General features: G+C 39.5%; 1 protein-coding gene across 2 annotated transcripts; it reads right to left on the bottom strand.

Annotated features, from left to right (window-relative positions):
- Window positions 1–674: 674 nt before the first annotated feature.
- Window positions 675–12635, bottom strand: LOC116588311 (myosin IC heavy chain-like). Of its 2 annotated transcripts, none has more exons than XM_032339222.1 (2): window positions 11677–12635; window positions 675–1249 (listed from the first exon to the last, which is right to left on the bottom strand). In XM_032339222.1, exons 1-2 carry the CDS (start codon window positions 12191–12193, stop codon window positions 1161–1163), a joined length of 606 nt encoding a protein of 201 aa, XP_032195113.1. In that variant the 5' UTR covers window positions 12194–12635; the 3' UTR covers window positions 675–1160. The 2 variants fall into 2 exon arrangements, with proteins under 2 accessions (XP_032195113.1, XP_032195114.1); XM_032339223.1 differs by having other exon boundaries at window positions 11876–12634.
- Between the last annotated feature and the right edge of the window lie 5400 nt (window positions 12636–18035).

Genomic DNA, 18035 nt, shown 5'->3' with positions numbered 1-18035 from the left:
TTCCTCACCAAAAAAAATGATGCTAAATACCTACCTTGCAGTATTACTCTAAGGATTAAAATTGATAAATACAAGACCATGAGAATAATGCCTACCATACCACAGCTGTCAGTCAATAAATAGTAGCCATTATAGCAACCACATTCTTTGATTACTGTCAACCCAACTAAACTAAAAGTTGGCTCTTCCAAGTCTTCCATTAAGATGGATTTTTAAATAGTTATATTAAAGACATTATCACAAAATCAGTTTAAGATATGTTTTTTATTTCCAAAAAAAGAGATAAAGTATATTTTAGCTTTGATTTATCCAGTTGGGTAGAAAAGTATATTGGGGCTGAATACCAAGGAAACAAATATTTATACTCAATAAAAATTTCATTAAATGGGTAGATTTTTCTTAGCTGTAGCTTCATTATATTTTGGTTTCATCATATTTGGTAAAGAGAGTTTTCAGCTTAGCATGAAATACCTAAAAATAAATGTTAAGTTACCGAACACTTTTTAGAATTTACAGGATTTTTTTAAAGATGGTGCTTCCAAAAAAAAAAAAAAAAAAGCCTATAAATTGGGCAGTCCTGCAATTCTGTAAAGTGGCTAAGAGAAAAAAAATCCTTCAAGGACTGGCCTGGATTATGTATAACATCCCAACTTCTCAAGATGAAGGGTATCAAATTTAGTTGTCAATTGTTGGCAGTTTAATTTTTGACACATGGCATATAATTCAATCTCACAATGACTCAGGGGACATGTACCACAAAGGCTGCTAGAATAAGCCTATTCCAAACCTAACCCTGACAAAATTTCTTTCTTGTGAACCCCCCCCTTTTTAAAAAATCTTTTCAGAAAGCAGCAAATTATAATTGCTGTTTTCTGAAAAAAAAAAAAAAAATTCCCATTAGGATATCTGAAACAGATCCACTATACTCCAAGCACCTTTGTAAAAAGAAATACTATTAAGTAAATATTCTTAATATTACTGATAAAATTTAGGATTCTATTCCATTACATGGCAAAGGTTACATTTTTTTATAGTAGCAATTTACCTTTAAGTATCAGTGTTCTTACTTGACAGTTAATTTTAGTTCAACATAAATTAATAAGACCTGAAAAAATAGTTTATAACTTTAAGATGCTGTACTTCATATCCCATAATTATTGTTATGTCCTCAGGAATGTAGGTCGAGGATATCCTAATTCCATTTGACTTGTTGATGAGAACTTGATAGCAAGGAATTCTTCTCTCTGGCCTAGAAATATGAAAACATGAATTATGAGGTCAAATATGGGAGTTAATATATTATTATCTACATTACAAAATTGAATGGGAGGCAAATGCTTTCCTACTCAGTCCCAAAAGAACCCCACTACATAGTTTAACTAAAATAATATTTAGTATTTTTTATGTATATTGGATTTACAGCCAGACATCTTCTACCCATAATCTAATGTGGCCTAAATTACTTTAACATGTTCAGTTTTGTTTGAATTCATAGTGACTAATCCAAATCAAACACTGTTCTCAGGATAAGGTAATAGATATTTTTCAAGAGGAATGATTTGTGCTGTTTTATTAAAAGAATACTAACCTTTTCCAACCTGTTTATCAGGGGGATATTTCTGTTTCAGCAACTCTTCTGGAGTTCTGGCTTCAGCATCCCAACCAACAATTACCCTCAGTTAGCTACCTTCCTTGTAAATGATCACCAGTCCCACCTCAAAATAGTTTCCACCCTATCTTAGTTTCCACACTAAGGGATGAAAAGCCCAGGCATCAGGAGAAAGTGCTAATCTAAATGATCCTAAAACCAGTTAGTGATCCCTAAAAAAAAAAAAAAAAAAAAAAAAAAAATCCTCCAAATACCATGTTACTTACCATCTGGGGAGGAAGGGGGCATATGTGTATGTCTATTTTTTTAAATATAAAGATTCTATCACTTAGCCTCTGCTTCCTTTCTGCAAACAATTTTGGGCAAAGAGTTAAAAAAACAGATTAATAGTTCATACATACATCAGCTTTACACTGATCACATTAATTACATACTAATTATGTTTCATTTGTCTCTACCCAAGACTGAACTCCTCAAGAGCAAGGCTCTATCTTCTATTTCTTTTCCCTGTATCCCTGGCTAATAAAAGGCTAAGAGGAGGAAAAACTGGCTGTCAGATATTTCGCTTTATTCCCTATCAGAGGGATAGCGTTTATAGCAGAGTACTTGAATGTTGGTATACACAGAAGTAGGGAAGGAAAATGCAAAGCACTAATCTGATGTTCCAAAATGTTTGCATATTTTATCGCTAAATGGTTATATTTTTATTTCTCCAAAGCTTAGCATTCTCAGAAAAGAAGTCTGTGGCTATGCAACAACAAATATTTTGTTGTCTAAACTAGTCTCTTAAATTATTTCAGAGCCTATATTCATTTTAAGCTTTCAGATCAGGGCTGCCTGGGTGGCTCAGTGGGTTAAGACTCTGCCTTCGGCTCAGGTCATGATCTCAGGGTGCTGGCATTGAGCCCCGCATCGGGCTCTCTGCTGGTGGGGAGCCTGCTTCCCACTCTCTCTGCCTGACTCTCTGCCTACTTGTGATCTCTCCCTCCCTCTGTCAAATAAATAAAATCTTTAAAAAAAAAAATTTTTTTTTAAATCTTTCAGATCAGCTCTAAGTGTGTATCTCTGCCCTTCACCCCAGCACAACAGAGTCATTGTCACTCCTGCCACACATTCCTCACAACTGCACATAACACAGTGCTCAGGGAAAGTTGCTTTTGAAATTCTGATTAACCACTATAAAACTGCATCTAATAAATTAATGTAGAACTTTTAATAAACAGATGCCTAAATTGAATCTGTTTCCATTAGCATTAATTTTACTTCCAAAGCTATTTTAGGAAATCATATTTGTACCTGGTAGCAATAATGCATTTGTAACTCAAAAAGTTTTTATGCTTTTACCTTTTATTGATCAGTCATATAATTGTAATTTCATTTAAAAAGAATTAGTACAATGATTCAAATATATCAACTCTAGCCCAAGTAAGAAAATAACATCAAAAGAAAATTTTTCTTAGTTTATGCTAAATGAATCATGGAAAATCTAAGATACTATATTCTATATTGGAGTGGAGTTAAGGTATAATTAACTCAATGTTGAGTGTCAACCAAATACAAAATTATTTTTAATATATCAAATGTTTCATAGTTCAGAATCATGTAAGGTAAGCATAGATTTCTTTTTCATCATCATTGTACCTATTTCTAAAATGATAAAGATGCAGGGATTATAAACTGATATGTCTCTGCAAAGAAATCAATATGAATATGCAGCAGAAAGAAACCTTTAAAAAATGTATTTGCAAACCACAGAGGTCATCGTGTATCTGAGGAATCACTATACTGGTTTCATTCTGTAGGAATGAAATTTCACAGTATTCCAAATGTTACTACTCTTAAACATTACATTCATTTAAAATACTCCATTTTTTAGTACTTCATATGAATAATAGAGAATTAGCTAATATTAAATTCAACACATTAGAAATGTTTTATGTAGGGGCACCTGGGTGGCTCAGTCAGTTAAGCATCTGCCTTCGGCTCAAGTCATGATCCCAGGGTCCTGGGATCTAGTCCCACATTGGGCTCCTCACTCAGTGGGGAGCCTGTTTCTCCCTGTCCCCCTGCCTGCTGCTCCTCTTGTTTGTGCTGTTAAATAAATAAATAAATTATTTTTAAAAAGAAATGTTTTATGTAAATGTTTAAACACTTCATTAACCAATATTAACTAATGATTTTTCATATTATTTGGGAATAACTGGAAACATAACACTGCAACAACCACACCACTGAAAAACTCTGAGAATACCGGCAGCTCTGAGTTCATACAAATTCCTTCCATTTTCACCACCACAGTAGCCCTGAAGGCAGGAATAGTAGAAATCCCAGCAGTATCCACATAGCCCACCCAACTACTGCTTTTCTATGTGTGAACTAGAGTGTTCAGAAAGGCAACATGAGAATTGAGAGAATAATGAACTTGAAAGACAGCACAGCATGACAAGAGGTAAAAATGGAGGTTGTACTTTCTACTACTTATCAGAACTATTATCCAAGCCTTCTAAACACTTGCAGATAAATGCAATGCACCTATGCCTAAGTTGAGTATGAAGCCTAGAAAGAAACAAGTAAATCTGCAGAATTTTTAAAATCATGATCAGGAATATGGAATGTAGTGTAGCTGTAATGCTACACTTACAGCATCATTTATGAAAAAGGGGCAAAAGCTAAAATTTAAAATGCTTGAAATTAATAAAAAGTAATCACCAAAATTTTGTTTAAAAAAACAAATTCTGAATACCCTTCTCCCCTTCCTACCCTGTCTCACATTACAAACTACTCTTTCCCATTTATGTTCCCTGTCAAGTCCTAAAAAGTCAGGATAAACAGCCAAAAGCTTAAACATAAGTGCCCTTAATTGAGTCAGCCATATCACAAAGTAGAATGTCTTTTAGTTTTTGCCACTGATAACTCGGATGAATTTTCATGGATGAAGAAGTTTTCATGACTGATTTGCAAAAAAAATAGATTGTTTTAAACTGTTTATCAAGTCTTAGTAGGGACAGAAAATAAGGTATATTATGTTACCTACAGCATATTTCTTTTTTCATACTCTTTCCAAAATACATCCCACTTTCCAGCCACGCCTAAAATAATCTGGGACAAACGTTGGAACAAATATCAAGTTGCCTAATTATTTCTTACAGTTTTTCTCATTCTTATGCACAGAAAATCAAAATAAATCTGCACACAAATGTCAAAAATAAATTATTCCTACCCTCAAGGTTTGAAATGGACTTTGGATAATCCTTTTACATTTGTAGTACTCATTAAACTATTCTGTTTACTAGATGCCTGTGGTCAGAGCTATCCCTTTGCAAGTAATTATTTTTAGACCATTTTTCATTCTCAAGTGGTCTTGATGCTTTTAAATTCATGGATTTCCATTATTATCTAAAAAATTATATTAATATTTATATGTATGTATAGAGCCAGATATGTAAATATATAAATCATCAAAATAAAAGGGATTACTTCTTTGCTGTATTCCCATTACTACTAACACTATAGTTTAAAGAAAATGAATCTGCCTCCTCTTTCTTATTTTTTTAAAGATTTATTTATTTATTTTAGGAGAAAGAGCACAAGCAGGAGGGCCAGAGGGAGAGGAAGAGAATCTCAAGCAGACTTCACAATGAGCGTGAGCCCAACTCCAGGCTTGATCTCACCACCCTGAGATCACGACCTGAGCCTAAACCATGACACTTAATCCACTGTACCACCCAGGCACCACTGCCTCTTTTTTAAATAGGAAGTAATTATTCTTACTCTTCGTTCCCTGGTCTTTAAAATGTTTATGTAAGAATAACATGGATTTAATAAGTATTAAGTAGACTATAAGAAACCTGATAAATCTTCCAGATGATCAGAAACGACTTTTCCTAACTCCTTTATTTTGTACATAATATCTTAATTCAAAATATATTTTGGAAAGGGTATGTGCAAGCCAGGAATCAGGTTAGTACTCAAAGGTAAAATTTGAAAGCAGATTTACATCACATAAATGTATACTATCTTGTCTTAATAACCAGTGTTTTATATGCATCATCTTTCATCTTATATGTATTATCTTTCATTCTCTGGTATGACCATCTAAAACCATCCCAAAAATCAGCATTAAAAACAAATAAAATGCTTAAAATAGCAAGTGGCATTATGCATATTAATATACAGCAAATGATGTTGCTGGTTACACAATGTCTAGCTATCTTTGGAGAGGGAGACTTGTCTTTTATACAACCACACTGAGCTAACCTGTACAAGAGTAAAAAATAGAACTCTCATGAATCAAGAGTATTAAAGTACATGCGCACATTCCATAACATGACCAGGAAATTTTCTTTTGTGAAATTAGGTGTCCAAACTTCAGATTATTTTTTAACAAGAATGTAATCTTTCAATCAGAAAAGTATAATCAGGCTATATGACATTTTTTGGCATTTCTACAATAATTTCATTTTTCCTTACAGCCAATTTCCTTTTTCCATAAAGGATCTTTTTCTCATTTTATACATGTTTAAAAGGAATACAGATCACAGGGCGCCTGGGTGGCTCAGTGGCGCATAAGCATCTGCCTTCAGCTCTGGTCCTGGAATGGAGCCTTAAGTCCTTCCTGCTCAGCAGGGATCCTGCTTCTCCCTCTCCCTTTGCTTCTCTCCCAACTCATACTCTCTCTCTCTCTCTAATAAATAAAATATTTTTTAAAAAAATAAAAGGAATGTAAATAAGATAAAATTATTTAGAAAAATCTTTTAGGAACACATTATTTTTAGAAAGTGAAATACACTTTATGGGATGGACAATCAGTAACCTCTGGAATTCTTTGGAGTTTTTCTCCTTGTAGGGTGAAAATTTGTCATCTGATGGCAAAAAGAATTCTAAAGTCCTACATACCAATATTTAGCATTGATATGCGATTTTATAATAATATTTTGCTACCGTTCTCTGATGTCCCAAGAATTCACAAAACTGCAAACAAAATAATGGAGGCTTGGGGTAAAATCCAGATTTGGGGAAGCCAAAAAATCATACTTACCCTCTACCTCAGCCTTCAGTGACATGATACATGGTACCTGTCTGAAATAGCAAGAGTTACTCGGTATCTCTTTTCCCCCAAAGGATAAGTAGAATATACACGAATAAATTGCTGAAAGTAAGATTTTATGTATGCTGGAATAAACTACCATCAAGTATATGGAAGGCCGAATATTCCTTTTTCTGAATGTGGTTTCTTTTCCAAGTATATAGGGAGATGAAATAAAGTGAACAGAATGCCTGGGTGGCTCAGTCGGCTAAGCACCTGCCTTCAGGCCGGGTCATGATCCCAGGGTCCTGGGATCAAGTCTCACATCCAGCTCCTTGCCCTGGGGGAGCCTGCTTCTCCCTCTGCCTGCCTCTTCCCCTGCTTGTGATCTCTCTCTGAGAAAGGAAAGAATGAAGGAAGGAAAGAAAGAATGAAAAAGTGAACTAAGATCAAACTAAGATCACTTTTTCATTATCCTCATAGTTTTGCTTCATTTTCCTTGAAATAAAGCTAAAAAATCAGTATTTTTCAGGAATCACACTTTGTCAACTAAGGTTATAAGGGACCTCACTTTGTTCCAAAATTGTCTGAGCTCCTGTTTGCCCATTAGTGCTCAAGCAAGCTAGTTTTTATTCTTTTAAGCTAGTTCTTAGTAGATTTCCTGTTTATTCCTAAAGGTAACTACAACTTTTAAGTAGCCAAATAACTCAAATACTGTTGAGAAGTATTCTTCTAACCTGGATAAATAGATATAGTGTTATAATTTATTAAGCCACCCACTCCTGCCCTCCATGAAAAAGGAGGGATGTTTTGATTACAAAGATTCCACTACAAAAAGAGAATGCATACTGATCTTGGATTAGTTTTGTTTTCAAAGAGCTACAGAAGAATGATTGTATCAATATGTTAGGAGGTTTCTATCCCTGGACTTAACTTTTCAACAAAAATGATAAAATGTGCACATGTTGTTTACAACCTTTATTTGCCACAAGCCACTAAGTTAATCATTATTTTCTGCCCCTGCAATCCCAAAAATATTATCTTAAATAATATGTCAAGGTCTCCTCTGAAGGGCAGTAGCATTTTTTTTAAGCATGAAAGGAAATAAAAGATTTAGAATACAGCACAACTTTTTTTCTCCTTTAAGACTCTGAGCAGAGTTGTCACCATACCCCTAAAACAAAACACTGAACTGGTAAAGCTGCCTATAAAACCATAGCACACTATCTGCCACAATCTCCACAGTAATAAGTCTTCCAAGATGCTTTTCTAGGTAGTATTATTGGGCAAAGAGGGCAAAACAATGTTCATGCACCTTTAATGTGGAAATTCCTTAGGCAGTATCTGCCCATGAAGCAATAGATGTTTTCCAGTTACTACTCCCAAAAGTTACTCATTTTTAGTTTTTGGCATTTTTATTTTTTGGATTGAAAGCTAATCATAAGCATTACCAGGTCATTAGTTTTCTCCCCAGTTACTACTCAAAATAAATAATAGATAGCATAACATATTTCCCCTGATTCAAGCACCCAATTTCCCACAAAATTTGGGTTCACTTAACAAGTGTCTTATATTTTTGAGCCCAGGTGAAAGCTCACTCCATATAGGTAATACTAATTAAAGAGAAGTCTTAGACTGCAAGAAAAACTTCCTTCACTAGGATTAGAAGATACTTTTTTAAGGGAAGATTGACATTTCTGAGACCCATTTAATCCAGCGTTCCTGTATTAAAACAATGAAAGGTTAGAGGGGAGCCTGGGTGGCTCAGTCAGTTAACGGTCTGACTTTTGGTTTCAGCTCATGGTCTCAGGGTGGTGAGATCCCTCCTGCCTCAGGCTCCATGCTAGGCATGGAGCCTGCTTAGGATTCTCTTTCTCTTCCTGACCCCACCCCAACCCCCCCGACTTGCACACTTTCTTTCTCTAAAATAAATAAATAAATAAATCCCTAAAAAAAAAATAAACAAAGCAATGAAAGGTTAGAAACTGGCCCAGAAAAAAAAAAACCCCAAAACCAAACCAAAACAAAACAAAAACAACGGGATAGCCAAATTACAGTGGGCTTTTCTGCTGAGTTGAGCTCTTCTCATTCTGGTACCTGAGACGGCACCTGTCGGTCCACGTAACACAGGCTCTGTGTTATGGCTGCCGTGTGTACATCCACCAAAAGAACTGCTGGTTTTACACATGCATTGGAACAGAAAATCAGTATGCAATAATTTTTTAAGCCACCATCAGCTGACTGTTTACCAGCAGTAGCCTACTGGTTTCTCTCCGGACTTTCAACTTCTTTCCCTGCATCAGCTTTGTTCCTTGATTTGCTTGAAATCTTGGAATTAAAGGACCATAGAGGTCGACTCTGGGCCAACCTTCTACTTAATCCCAAACCTCTTCTACAGCATCTTTGATGTGTGGTCTTTGGCATAACAGCATTGGTGAAAAACTATGAAGAATAATAACATCAAAGGCAATAACATCAAAGTCTTGGAACCAGAGAGAAAATATGAAATAAGAGGGAAAAGTATATATTGAGGAGAAGGAAAACTACTAATTTAAGAAGGGAAAGCAAGCAAATAACAGATTGACCTGCAGGTCAGCACATCCTTCTCTTTCTCTGAATTGCAATGATTTTAACCCAGCTTCTCTCAGCAAACCCACTATAGGTACATGTGTTAGAGTATGTGTGTGTTTTATAAAGTACATCAAAGATTCCCCCTTGATGGAAGCATAATATAAGACTTGTATTTGTTGTTTTTTAAAAAACATTTTATTTATTTGACACACAGAGAAAGAGAGGGGGTGGGGCGGGCAGAGGGAGAGGGAGAAACAGGCTCTCTGCTGACTAGGGAGCCAATGTGGGCTGCAGTCCTATGACCCTGAAATAAGGACCTGAGCCAAAGGCAGATGCTAAACCATCCGAGCCACCCTGAAGTCCAGAGACTTCTATTTATAAGCCCTTGTTAAATTATTCCAAGCCAAAATGTTAGCTTTAAGCACATGAAAAATGCACAAGAATTCCACAACTCTAAATCTGAACATCGCCCGTGAGTGTCACATTTCACAATGTAAGAGAAGGGCCATGAAACACTAACCTGGGGCACCTGGGTGGCTCTGTGGTTAGGTGTCTGCCTTAGACTCAGATCATGATCCTGGGTCCTGGGATCAAGCCCCGCATCTGGCTCCCTGCTCAGCTGGATGCCTGCTTCTCCCTCTCCCACTCCTCTTACTAGTGTTCCCTCTCTCGCTGTGTCTCTCTCTGTCAAATACATAAAATCTTTAAAAAAAATAATAACTTGGGGTGCCTGGCAGGCTCAGTCAGTGGAGCATACAACTCTTGATCCGGGGATTGTAAGTTTGAGTCCCATGGTGGGTGCAGAGTTACTTAAAAATAAAATCTTACTGGGCACTAGGGTGGCTCAGTTGGTTAAGCACCTGACTCTTGATTTCAGCTCTGGTCATGATCTCAGGACTGTAGGATCAAACCCACATGGGGCTCCGAAGCTCAGCTCAGAGTCTTCTTATCCCTCTCTCTCTGTTCCTCCCTCACCCCCCAACTCCTGTGCATGCAAATGTGCTCTCTCTTCCTCTCAAATAAATAAAATCTTATATAACAAAGAATAAGATCTTATAAAAAAAAAAAAAACAACTTACTCCAGTAACAATAAAAAGATACAGAGGCTGAGATGAAGTCCAGACGGAGGGAGAATGAATGGATCAGTTAAAATAAATTAACCAATTACAACGTATGAAGCTCATTTGGGTTCTGATTCAAACAAACTAAAAAATATTTACAGCAGGAGATTTTTGGAAATTCAGTGATTAGATGTTTGATGTTATTCTATATGTTTGCTATTTTTCATAATATGGTCGTTAAAAATGCTGACTTTCCACAACACCTGGGTGGTTCAGTCAGTTAAGCAACCAAGTCTTCATTTCTGCTCAGGTCATGATCTCCTGGTGGTGGGCTGGATCCCCTAGAGGTCTCCACACTGAGTGGAGGAGTCTGCTTGAGATTTTCCCGCTCCCTCTGCCCCCTCTAAAATAAATCTTTTTAAAAATGGCATCTTTCCATTACAGTATGCTGTTTCTGTGAAGAATATAGGAAAAGGATGGGGAAAAAAAAAAAAAAAAGAAAGAAAAGGCAAGGTAGCATGAAGCCAGATGCTCAAGCCTTGTCGTTTATCTGAGGAAATGCAAGGGAAAGGGCAGCTCTTGGATGACAGTGCCAGGTCCATGACAGGGAAATGAGGGCAAGCTTGGGGGGGGGGGGTGATCAGGTCACAGAGAGAAGGTAGGGTTATTCTTAGAAAATATATTGTGAACCCTAGGGCGTGAGTGTGGAAGCCGCTCAAACATCAGGAGAATTCCTGCTCTCGGCCTACTGCTGACCGCAGTGCCCTGGGAGGAGCAGGATCCCAGGATCCCCAGGGGCAGGGCATAAGTTAGGAGCTATGAAAGAAGGTGACCTTCAGTTCCCCCCCTTTCTGCAGGTGGCGAGCGCCATCCCAAATCCCGCTCCTCCTTGACCCCATGATTGACTCCCTCCCGGCCTACGCAAAGGGGAAAGTGCAAGCCTGCTTTAAGATTTTTGCCATCCCCTCGGTCTTCTTTTTGAGACATCTGTCCTTGCTTTTCCGTTAAAAAATAAAATAAAAAATAAAAGCCAGGAGCAGGAATCAGCTGCTGCTGCTGCTCTCCCTGGCCGAGACAGCTCCGCACCGCCGCTCGGACGGGGGTCTGAGCACTTCATTTCAGTTCACCAGGACAGGAGAGGATCCTGGCTTCCCCCTGCACGCAGACGACACCGATCGTCACGAATACGCCGGCAGTCGGCCCCGCGGCCTCACAGTGCTGGGCACTAAGGGACGTTCCAGGGAAACACACATGGGTGAACCCAGCTCAGGAACCCAGAACAGAATCCCCGGAGAGGACTATTCAGGGAAAGCAGTCCCCCCTGGCCTCCCATTTGACACAAAAATCTATTTCCGGTAGAGTCAGCAGCTGCTGTTTCTAGAATTGTAACGATACAGGGGTTCACCCACGTTGTTTAAACGCCACAAGGTAAATGACGAACTCCAGCCATGGGATGTAACGAAGGGAGGAAACACGGCAGAGAGCGAGAGAAGGTGCAGACGACGGAAGCGGACTTGAAGGCGGAAAGATGAACACCTGTCGTCCCCCAGGTCCCAAAAGGAGCACTAAGTTATACACGTCGTCTCTTTCTTCCTCACCCCCGAATACCTGAAATGACGCCACAGAGGGAGAGAGGGCGCCGCCGTCGCCCGGTTTCCTCCTCAACCCTGTTCCCGGAGCGCGGGAGAGGAGGGCCCTCGCGCGGCCCGCGCTCTGGCCAGGGGTCTCGGTCGGCACGCGGCCCCGCTCCCTCAGAAAGCCGGGTTCCGGGCCGGCCCCGGGGAGCCCCCCACTTCCGCCCGCGCGGTCAGGCGGAGGCGCGCACTTCTCACCTCGGGGAGGGGCGCCGGCGGCGACTGCAGGGACCTCAGACCGCGCTCCCCCCCGTACCCCGGCCCCCCCCCGAACGCCCCCCCGCCCCGGCATCGCCGCGCGCACCCTCCGCTGGGGGCGTTAGCCGGAAGAAGGCGCCGCCCGCGGGGCCCTCACCCGGCTGCCTCAGTCCGCGGGCCTGCAGGCCGTCCCGACTCGCCGCGCCCTACGCGGAATCCGCAGTGGTTCCCCCACAGAACTCGAGCTCCTGTCAGGTTTGGCCCCGCGCTTCTTTGGCCACTGTTAGTGGCAAGAGGCAGGATGGCCGGCCTTCTGTCCTCCTCATCCCTTACTCTCCTCATCCCGCCCGGGGCTGTCGAGTTTGCCCATTTTCTCCCATCTCTTCTCAGACTCCTCCTCTGTCCCTGTTGCAACAGCCTGACATTAGGTCACCAGTCCCACTGATCACCCCACTCCACTTTCAAAATCCGAGCCCCTCGGATCCACACCAGGACGCAGTGACCTAACTTAAACGCGACTATGATCGCGTTCTTCCTAGTTTTGTGGGTTTTGGTTTTTTTTTTTTTTTTTTAGATTTTATTTATTTATTTGACAGAGATCACAAGCAGGCAGAGAGGCAGGCAGAGAGAGAGGAGGAAGCAGGCTCCCCGCTGAGCAGAGAGCCCGATGTGGGGCTCGATTCCAGCACCCTGGGATCATGACCCCAGCTGAAAGCAGAGGATTTAACCCACTGAGCCAGCCAGGCGCCTCCTAGTTTAAAACTGATTGGTGGCTTCTGATGGACAGCAGCCCAGAGGCCAACCCCCTCTGCCTGCTTTCAAAGGCCCCTCAAGATCTGGTCTCTGTGCTTCCCCCAGTCTCATCCCTCCTTGTAGGCTCCAAGGGAACTGAACAGCCTCTTTTCTCTGGGAGATTCCTCTTCCCAATTGCCTCCCAGGGCTTGTCTGGCTAATTTACTCATCTTTGAGTTAAAAACTGGCCTCTGACCTCCCTTCGGGGATGGCATTCCAGCTGAGTTAAATTACCCTCCTGGAGTCTTCAGAGCACCTGTGTGTCTCCATTGTAGCAAAGATCACGGCTCCAGCTGTGTTGTCACTTACCTTCCCCAGCCCATCTGCAGCAGTTTATTACCTACAACTCTGCCCCAGGCCCAAGGTGAAGCAGGTGTTATGAATTATTTAATACAACTACCCTTTGTAGTAGCTTCTATTATCTCCACCATACAGGTGGAGTATAAACTAAGAGAGCTTAAGAAATTTGTCCAGGATGACCAGGATGCAGGGAACTCAGGCCACCATATTTTTAAAAATCATCCTCTAGGTGATTGATTCCCGTGAGTAGCAGAGAACCACACTCTAGCCTGGTGAGCTCTTCTATGACAAGAGCCATATGTTTCATGTCTGGACCTAGTATAGTGGCTGGGACACAGCAGGTGTTGTGGGATAAATGGAGGTTTTATTTGATCTTCTATACCACAGCAGAAAGCAGGCCATTCAGGAATCATAATGGCCTGTTTGTTGTTGTGCAAAAAGACTCGGAAAGTTAAATGACTTAACAGTTCATAAATACAGAACCGTAATTGAAGACCAGGGACATTTGACTCTTCCAAGACTTTTTTCACCATTGTAGCTTTTTTTCTGGGACAGCCCCCCAGAGGAGCTTGTATGTGTGTGTTTACTTCTTCCTAGAAAACTTTGGTGATAAGAGGTTCATTTTCACATTCTCATGTCTGATGTCGGTAGTACAGAGTATACAGGAGAGAGGGACAGCGTCGGTTCAGTGTCTAAAACTGAATTCTGTGATCCAGAGCGAAAATATGACATGAAAACAGAGTTCAGGATAAAGAGGAACAATAGTCTAATTAGTTTGCCAAGCAAAGGAGGTTGCAACAGGCTAATGCCTTCAAAAGGGCAGACCATCCCAGAGTAAAACACTAAAGCATTTTATAGGAAAATATAGAATCAGGGCTGTTTCAGTAGGAATCTCGTAAGTGGGGCCAGCTGGGCTCCTCATGTCTCTCAAGGGGTCTACTGATGAGCACGAGAATTGGATTTACTGAACATAAACACACACACACTCATTCACTGTCAGCAACAGTGCAGGAGATGAGTTGTTGTGGGACAAAAGGAAACACCGGAAATGATGTCCATAATAGCAAAAAGCTGGAAAGAACCACCACATCTATTGGCAACAGAATGATTAGATTGTTATATGGTCACATATTAACACATATAATACAATAAGTATTATACAGCAGTGAAAATGAATGAATTATACCTCGTGTAAAAACATGACTAAATTTTGAAAACATTACAAAATTATTGTCATTTAAAGAGACAAAGAATATGCCACCAAAAAGTACAAAAATGATATTACCACTAGGGCTTTAACTTCGTTAAAGAGAATTTTTAAAGAGAAATATTTGAGGGGCACCTAGGTGGCTCAATGGGTTAAGCATCTGCCTTCAGCTTAGGTCATGGTCTTGGGGTCTTCGGAGTCCTACATCGGGCTCTCTGCTTAGCAGGGAGCCTGCTTCCTTCTCTCTCTCTGCTTGCCTCTCTGCCTATTTGTGATCTCACTGTCAAATAAATAAAATCTAAAAAAACAAAACAAAAAAAAAACTTTACTACAAAAAAAAGAGAAATATTAGAATGTTTATAATTTACAAGACATCTAAAAGAGCCTAAATACACATGTTGTATAAGCACATTTTACATTTGGCATAAAATGGACTGGGAAAACATGATTGATGGCACAAATAGCAGAGGAAATGATCTCATTTATATGTGGAATCTAAAAAAGTGGAACTCCTGGAACGGGACAGGGGAGCAGTGGTTTCCAGGGGCCGAGAAGCACAAGCGCCAGCCATCCGAGACTCCTTACTAAGTGTACACTGAGGTTAGAGAAATATCAATATTGATACCAAGTTCCTTGAACAAAGGATTCTACAGAAAAACAAGTGGAGGGGGTGGGGCGCCTGGGTGGCTTAGTGGGTTAAAGCCTCTGCCTTCGGCTCGGGTCATGGTCCCAGGGTCCTGGGATCGAGCCCAGCATTGGGCTCTCTGCTCAGTGGGGAGCCTGCTTCCTCCTCTCTCTCTGCCTGCCTCTGCCTACTTGTGGTCTCTGTCTGTCGGATAAATGAAAAATCTTTAAAAAGAAAAAAAAAACAAGTGGAGGGGAGGTGGAGGTTTCAAGAACGAAAAGGAGAAAAATTTGTTCAGTTTTAAGTCAAGTCTTGCTGAAGCACTTAATTTGAAGCAAATTAAGTGTGTCCATCTTAACTTCCATCCATCTTTCCATTTCTATAGGGGTTTCAGGCTCTAGTGACAAAAAGAGAAGCAGCAAATTCACTGTGCAAGACTGCTATTTTGATATGTATCCTCAAAAAGATGGTTTCAGTTTCTATAGTTATCTTGATATGATTCTGGGCTGTCTGAAATATCGTTCCAGGTGGTTATCCCAAGACACCAGGTTGAAGGATTTTTAAGTAACAAAAAAAGTGGAACTCCTAGAACCAGATAGGGGAACAGTGGTTTCCAGGGCCCAAGAAGCGGAGAGGGAACTGGAAGAGGCTGGCCAAATGTATAAACTTTGTTATCAATAAATTCTGGAGATCTAAATTACAAGAATGGTGATTATAGTTAATAATACTGTATTGTATACTTGAAATTTGCTAAAAGAGTAGATCTTAAGTGTTCTCACCAGACTAAAAAAAAAAGGTAACCATGTGAGGTGATGGATATATGAATTAACTTGACTGTGGCAATCATTTCGCACTGTATATCTCAAACCATCACATTATTATATATCTTAAATATATACAATTTTTGTCAATTATATATTAGTTAAATCGGGAAAAAATTAAACACAATTTAAGCCAAAAAGTGAGAACAAACTAACACATATGTAAAGTGAAATCCTTTGTTTCTTTAGCAGTATTTCAACTATTTCTGTCAAAGAAATTAAAAATGGGTATTTGTTAGATTTCTTGGAAAAATACTGATATTAATAAAATAGTAAGTAAAATGGAGAGAAGCAAATAAGAATCAGGAGAAGATATAGTCTTACATCTTATGACACTTTCTAGCTGCTCCTTAGTAAGCACAAGATGACAATATAAAATCAATATTTGTAATCATTGCAATATCATACTATGCCAAAATACTTGAGTAACATGCAGTATTCCAAAATAAAATTTGTAATGTAGACCATTTTAACCATTCCTCTAAATTAAGATTTATTTATTTATTTGAAGGGAGGAAGGAGCAGAGGGAGTAGAGAAGCAGACTTCATGATGAGCATGGAGCCCATCTCTGATCCCTGAGATTAGGACCTGAGCCAAAACCAACAGTCCGATGCCTAACCATTTGAGCCAGCCAGGTGCCCACAGTTCCTCTAAATTAAAAGAAACTTTTTTTAACTAGGGATCAACAAGTTAATGCATTTGTTAACTAACTCCTGGGTGATTAATAACTTGTAAGAGAACATTGAAAAATTTTCTCAAAACTCAAGAAAAAGGGTGTCTCTTAACTTGTCCCTCAGCTGAGAAGACATAAAAAGGTTAACTCAGAGGGTAACTTCTTTAAAGTCTTCACTGAAATGAATCTTAATTTTGAATATGAGCCATTATCTGAGTTTTGGTATCACAGTATCCAGCACATTAAAATTATTTGTACAGTGCTTTCATGTTTCTAAAATAGAATATCTAGCTTTTGTACACCAGGGCTATTGGTTGACAGGCATCCAAACTCTATGACCAAAAAAAAAAAAGTCAGGCAGCAAAGTCTGTTGACTTTGCTTGAAGTCCTCTGACTCCTGGTTGAAGACCTCTATCATGTAAAGATTAACTCAAGACAACACTCCTAAACAATTTCAAAGCTTTCTGTGAAGTATGGCATGTATAAAATTGTTCTCAAGATTTCCAGTGAGTCATCCATTGCCCAGATGTAATGATGGAACAACAATCCTTTATTAGGTCATTATGTTGGCTTAATAAGATTAATAAATTTTATTGATACTACTTAATATTAGCAAGCTATAGTTTTTATATCTTAGGTATTATAGACAGAATTGTTATCATGCTTCCCATATGAACTTCTGGCCACATCATATGGATCAGTGGATACTGGGTTGCATATCATGAATTAAATTATGAACAACCGAGATTTGCAGAGAAAATTATTCAAGGACTGTGAGTCTGCATTTTTAACAATGTACTCAAGAGGTTAGAAGTGATGGCAATAATTAAGCAAAAATGTTACACTGACCATATGACTACAAGTCAAAAGCTGCTCGAGCATATTGTGGTAGTCATGAGAATGTGCCTTGAAGAACTCCAGCTACAGGGAGCTTAATAGACCAGGGGCCCCTGCACCTAAACTCTAAGTACCATTGCTACATTTGTGCCATTGACTCACCTTTCTGAGGCTCTTCTTGCCAATATTTGGCAGGCAGGGTTACTAAAGCAGATGTATGCCTACATGGGAAATGGGGGACTCCTCTGGTGGTCAACTTTGGTTCAAGGACTCCCCAGTTGTCCTGCTGAGTCTTCCTTAGACTACACAGCAGTCAAAGATACTTTCATCTAACCTTACTTTCCTTTCTCCTTCATTTGGAGTTACACTTAACCTCACATCTGATGGCTCTTAGCTTTTCCTAGCTCCCTCCCAGTTTTCTTTCACAGGTACTTCCTTTATTCAAATCCTTCAAATTATATATAGAAATCACTTATTAATCCAGTCAACTCATTTTTGAGTAGAGAGCAAGTTACTTAATCTCTGTGCTTTCCCTAATATAACATTGGAACAATAATTGTATCTAACTCATAAAACTATTCTGCAGTCTAAAAGAGATACTCTATGCTAAAAGCATGCAACTCGATCTCAGGGTTGTAAATTCGAGCCCCATGTTGGGTGTAGAGATTACTTAAACATAC

Source organism: Mustela erminea, chromosome 4 (genome assembly GCF_009829155.1).
Source record: "Mustela erminea isolate mMusErm1 chromosome 4, mMusErm1.Pri, whole genome shotgun sequence".
Lineage (NCBI taxonomy): Eukaryota > Metazoa > Chordata > Mammalia > Carnivora > Mustelidae > Mustela > Mustela erminea.
The sequence above is the reverse complement of the archived record's forward strand: the minus strand, read 5'-3'. Positions and strand labels throughout refer to the sequence as shown.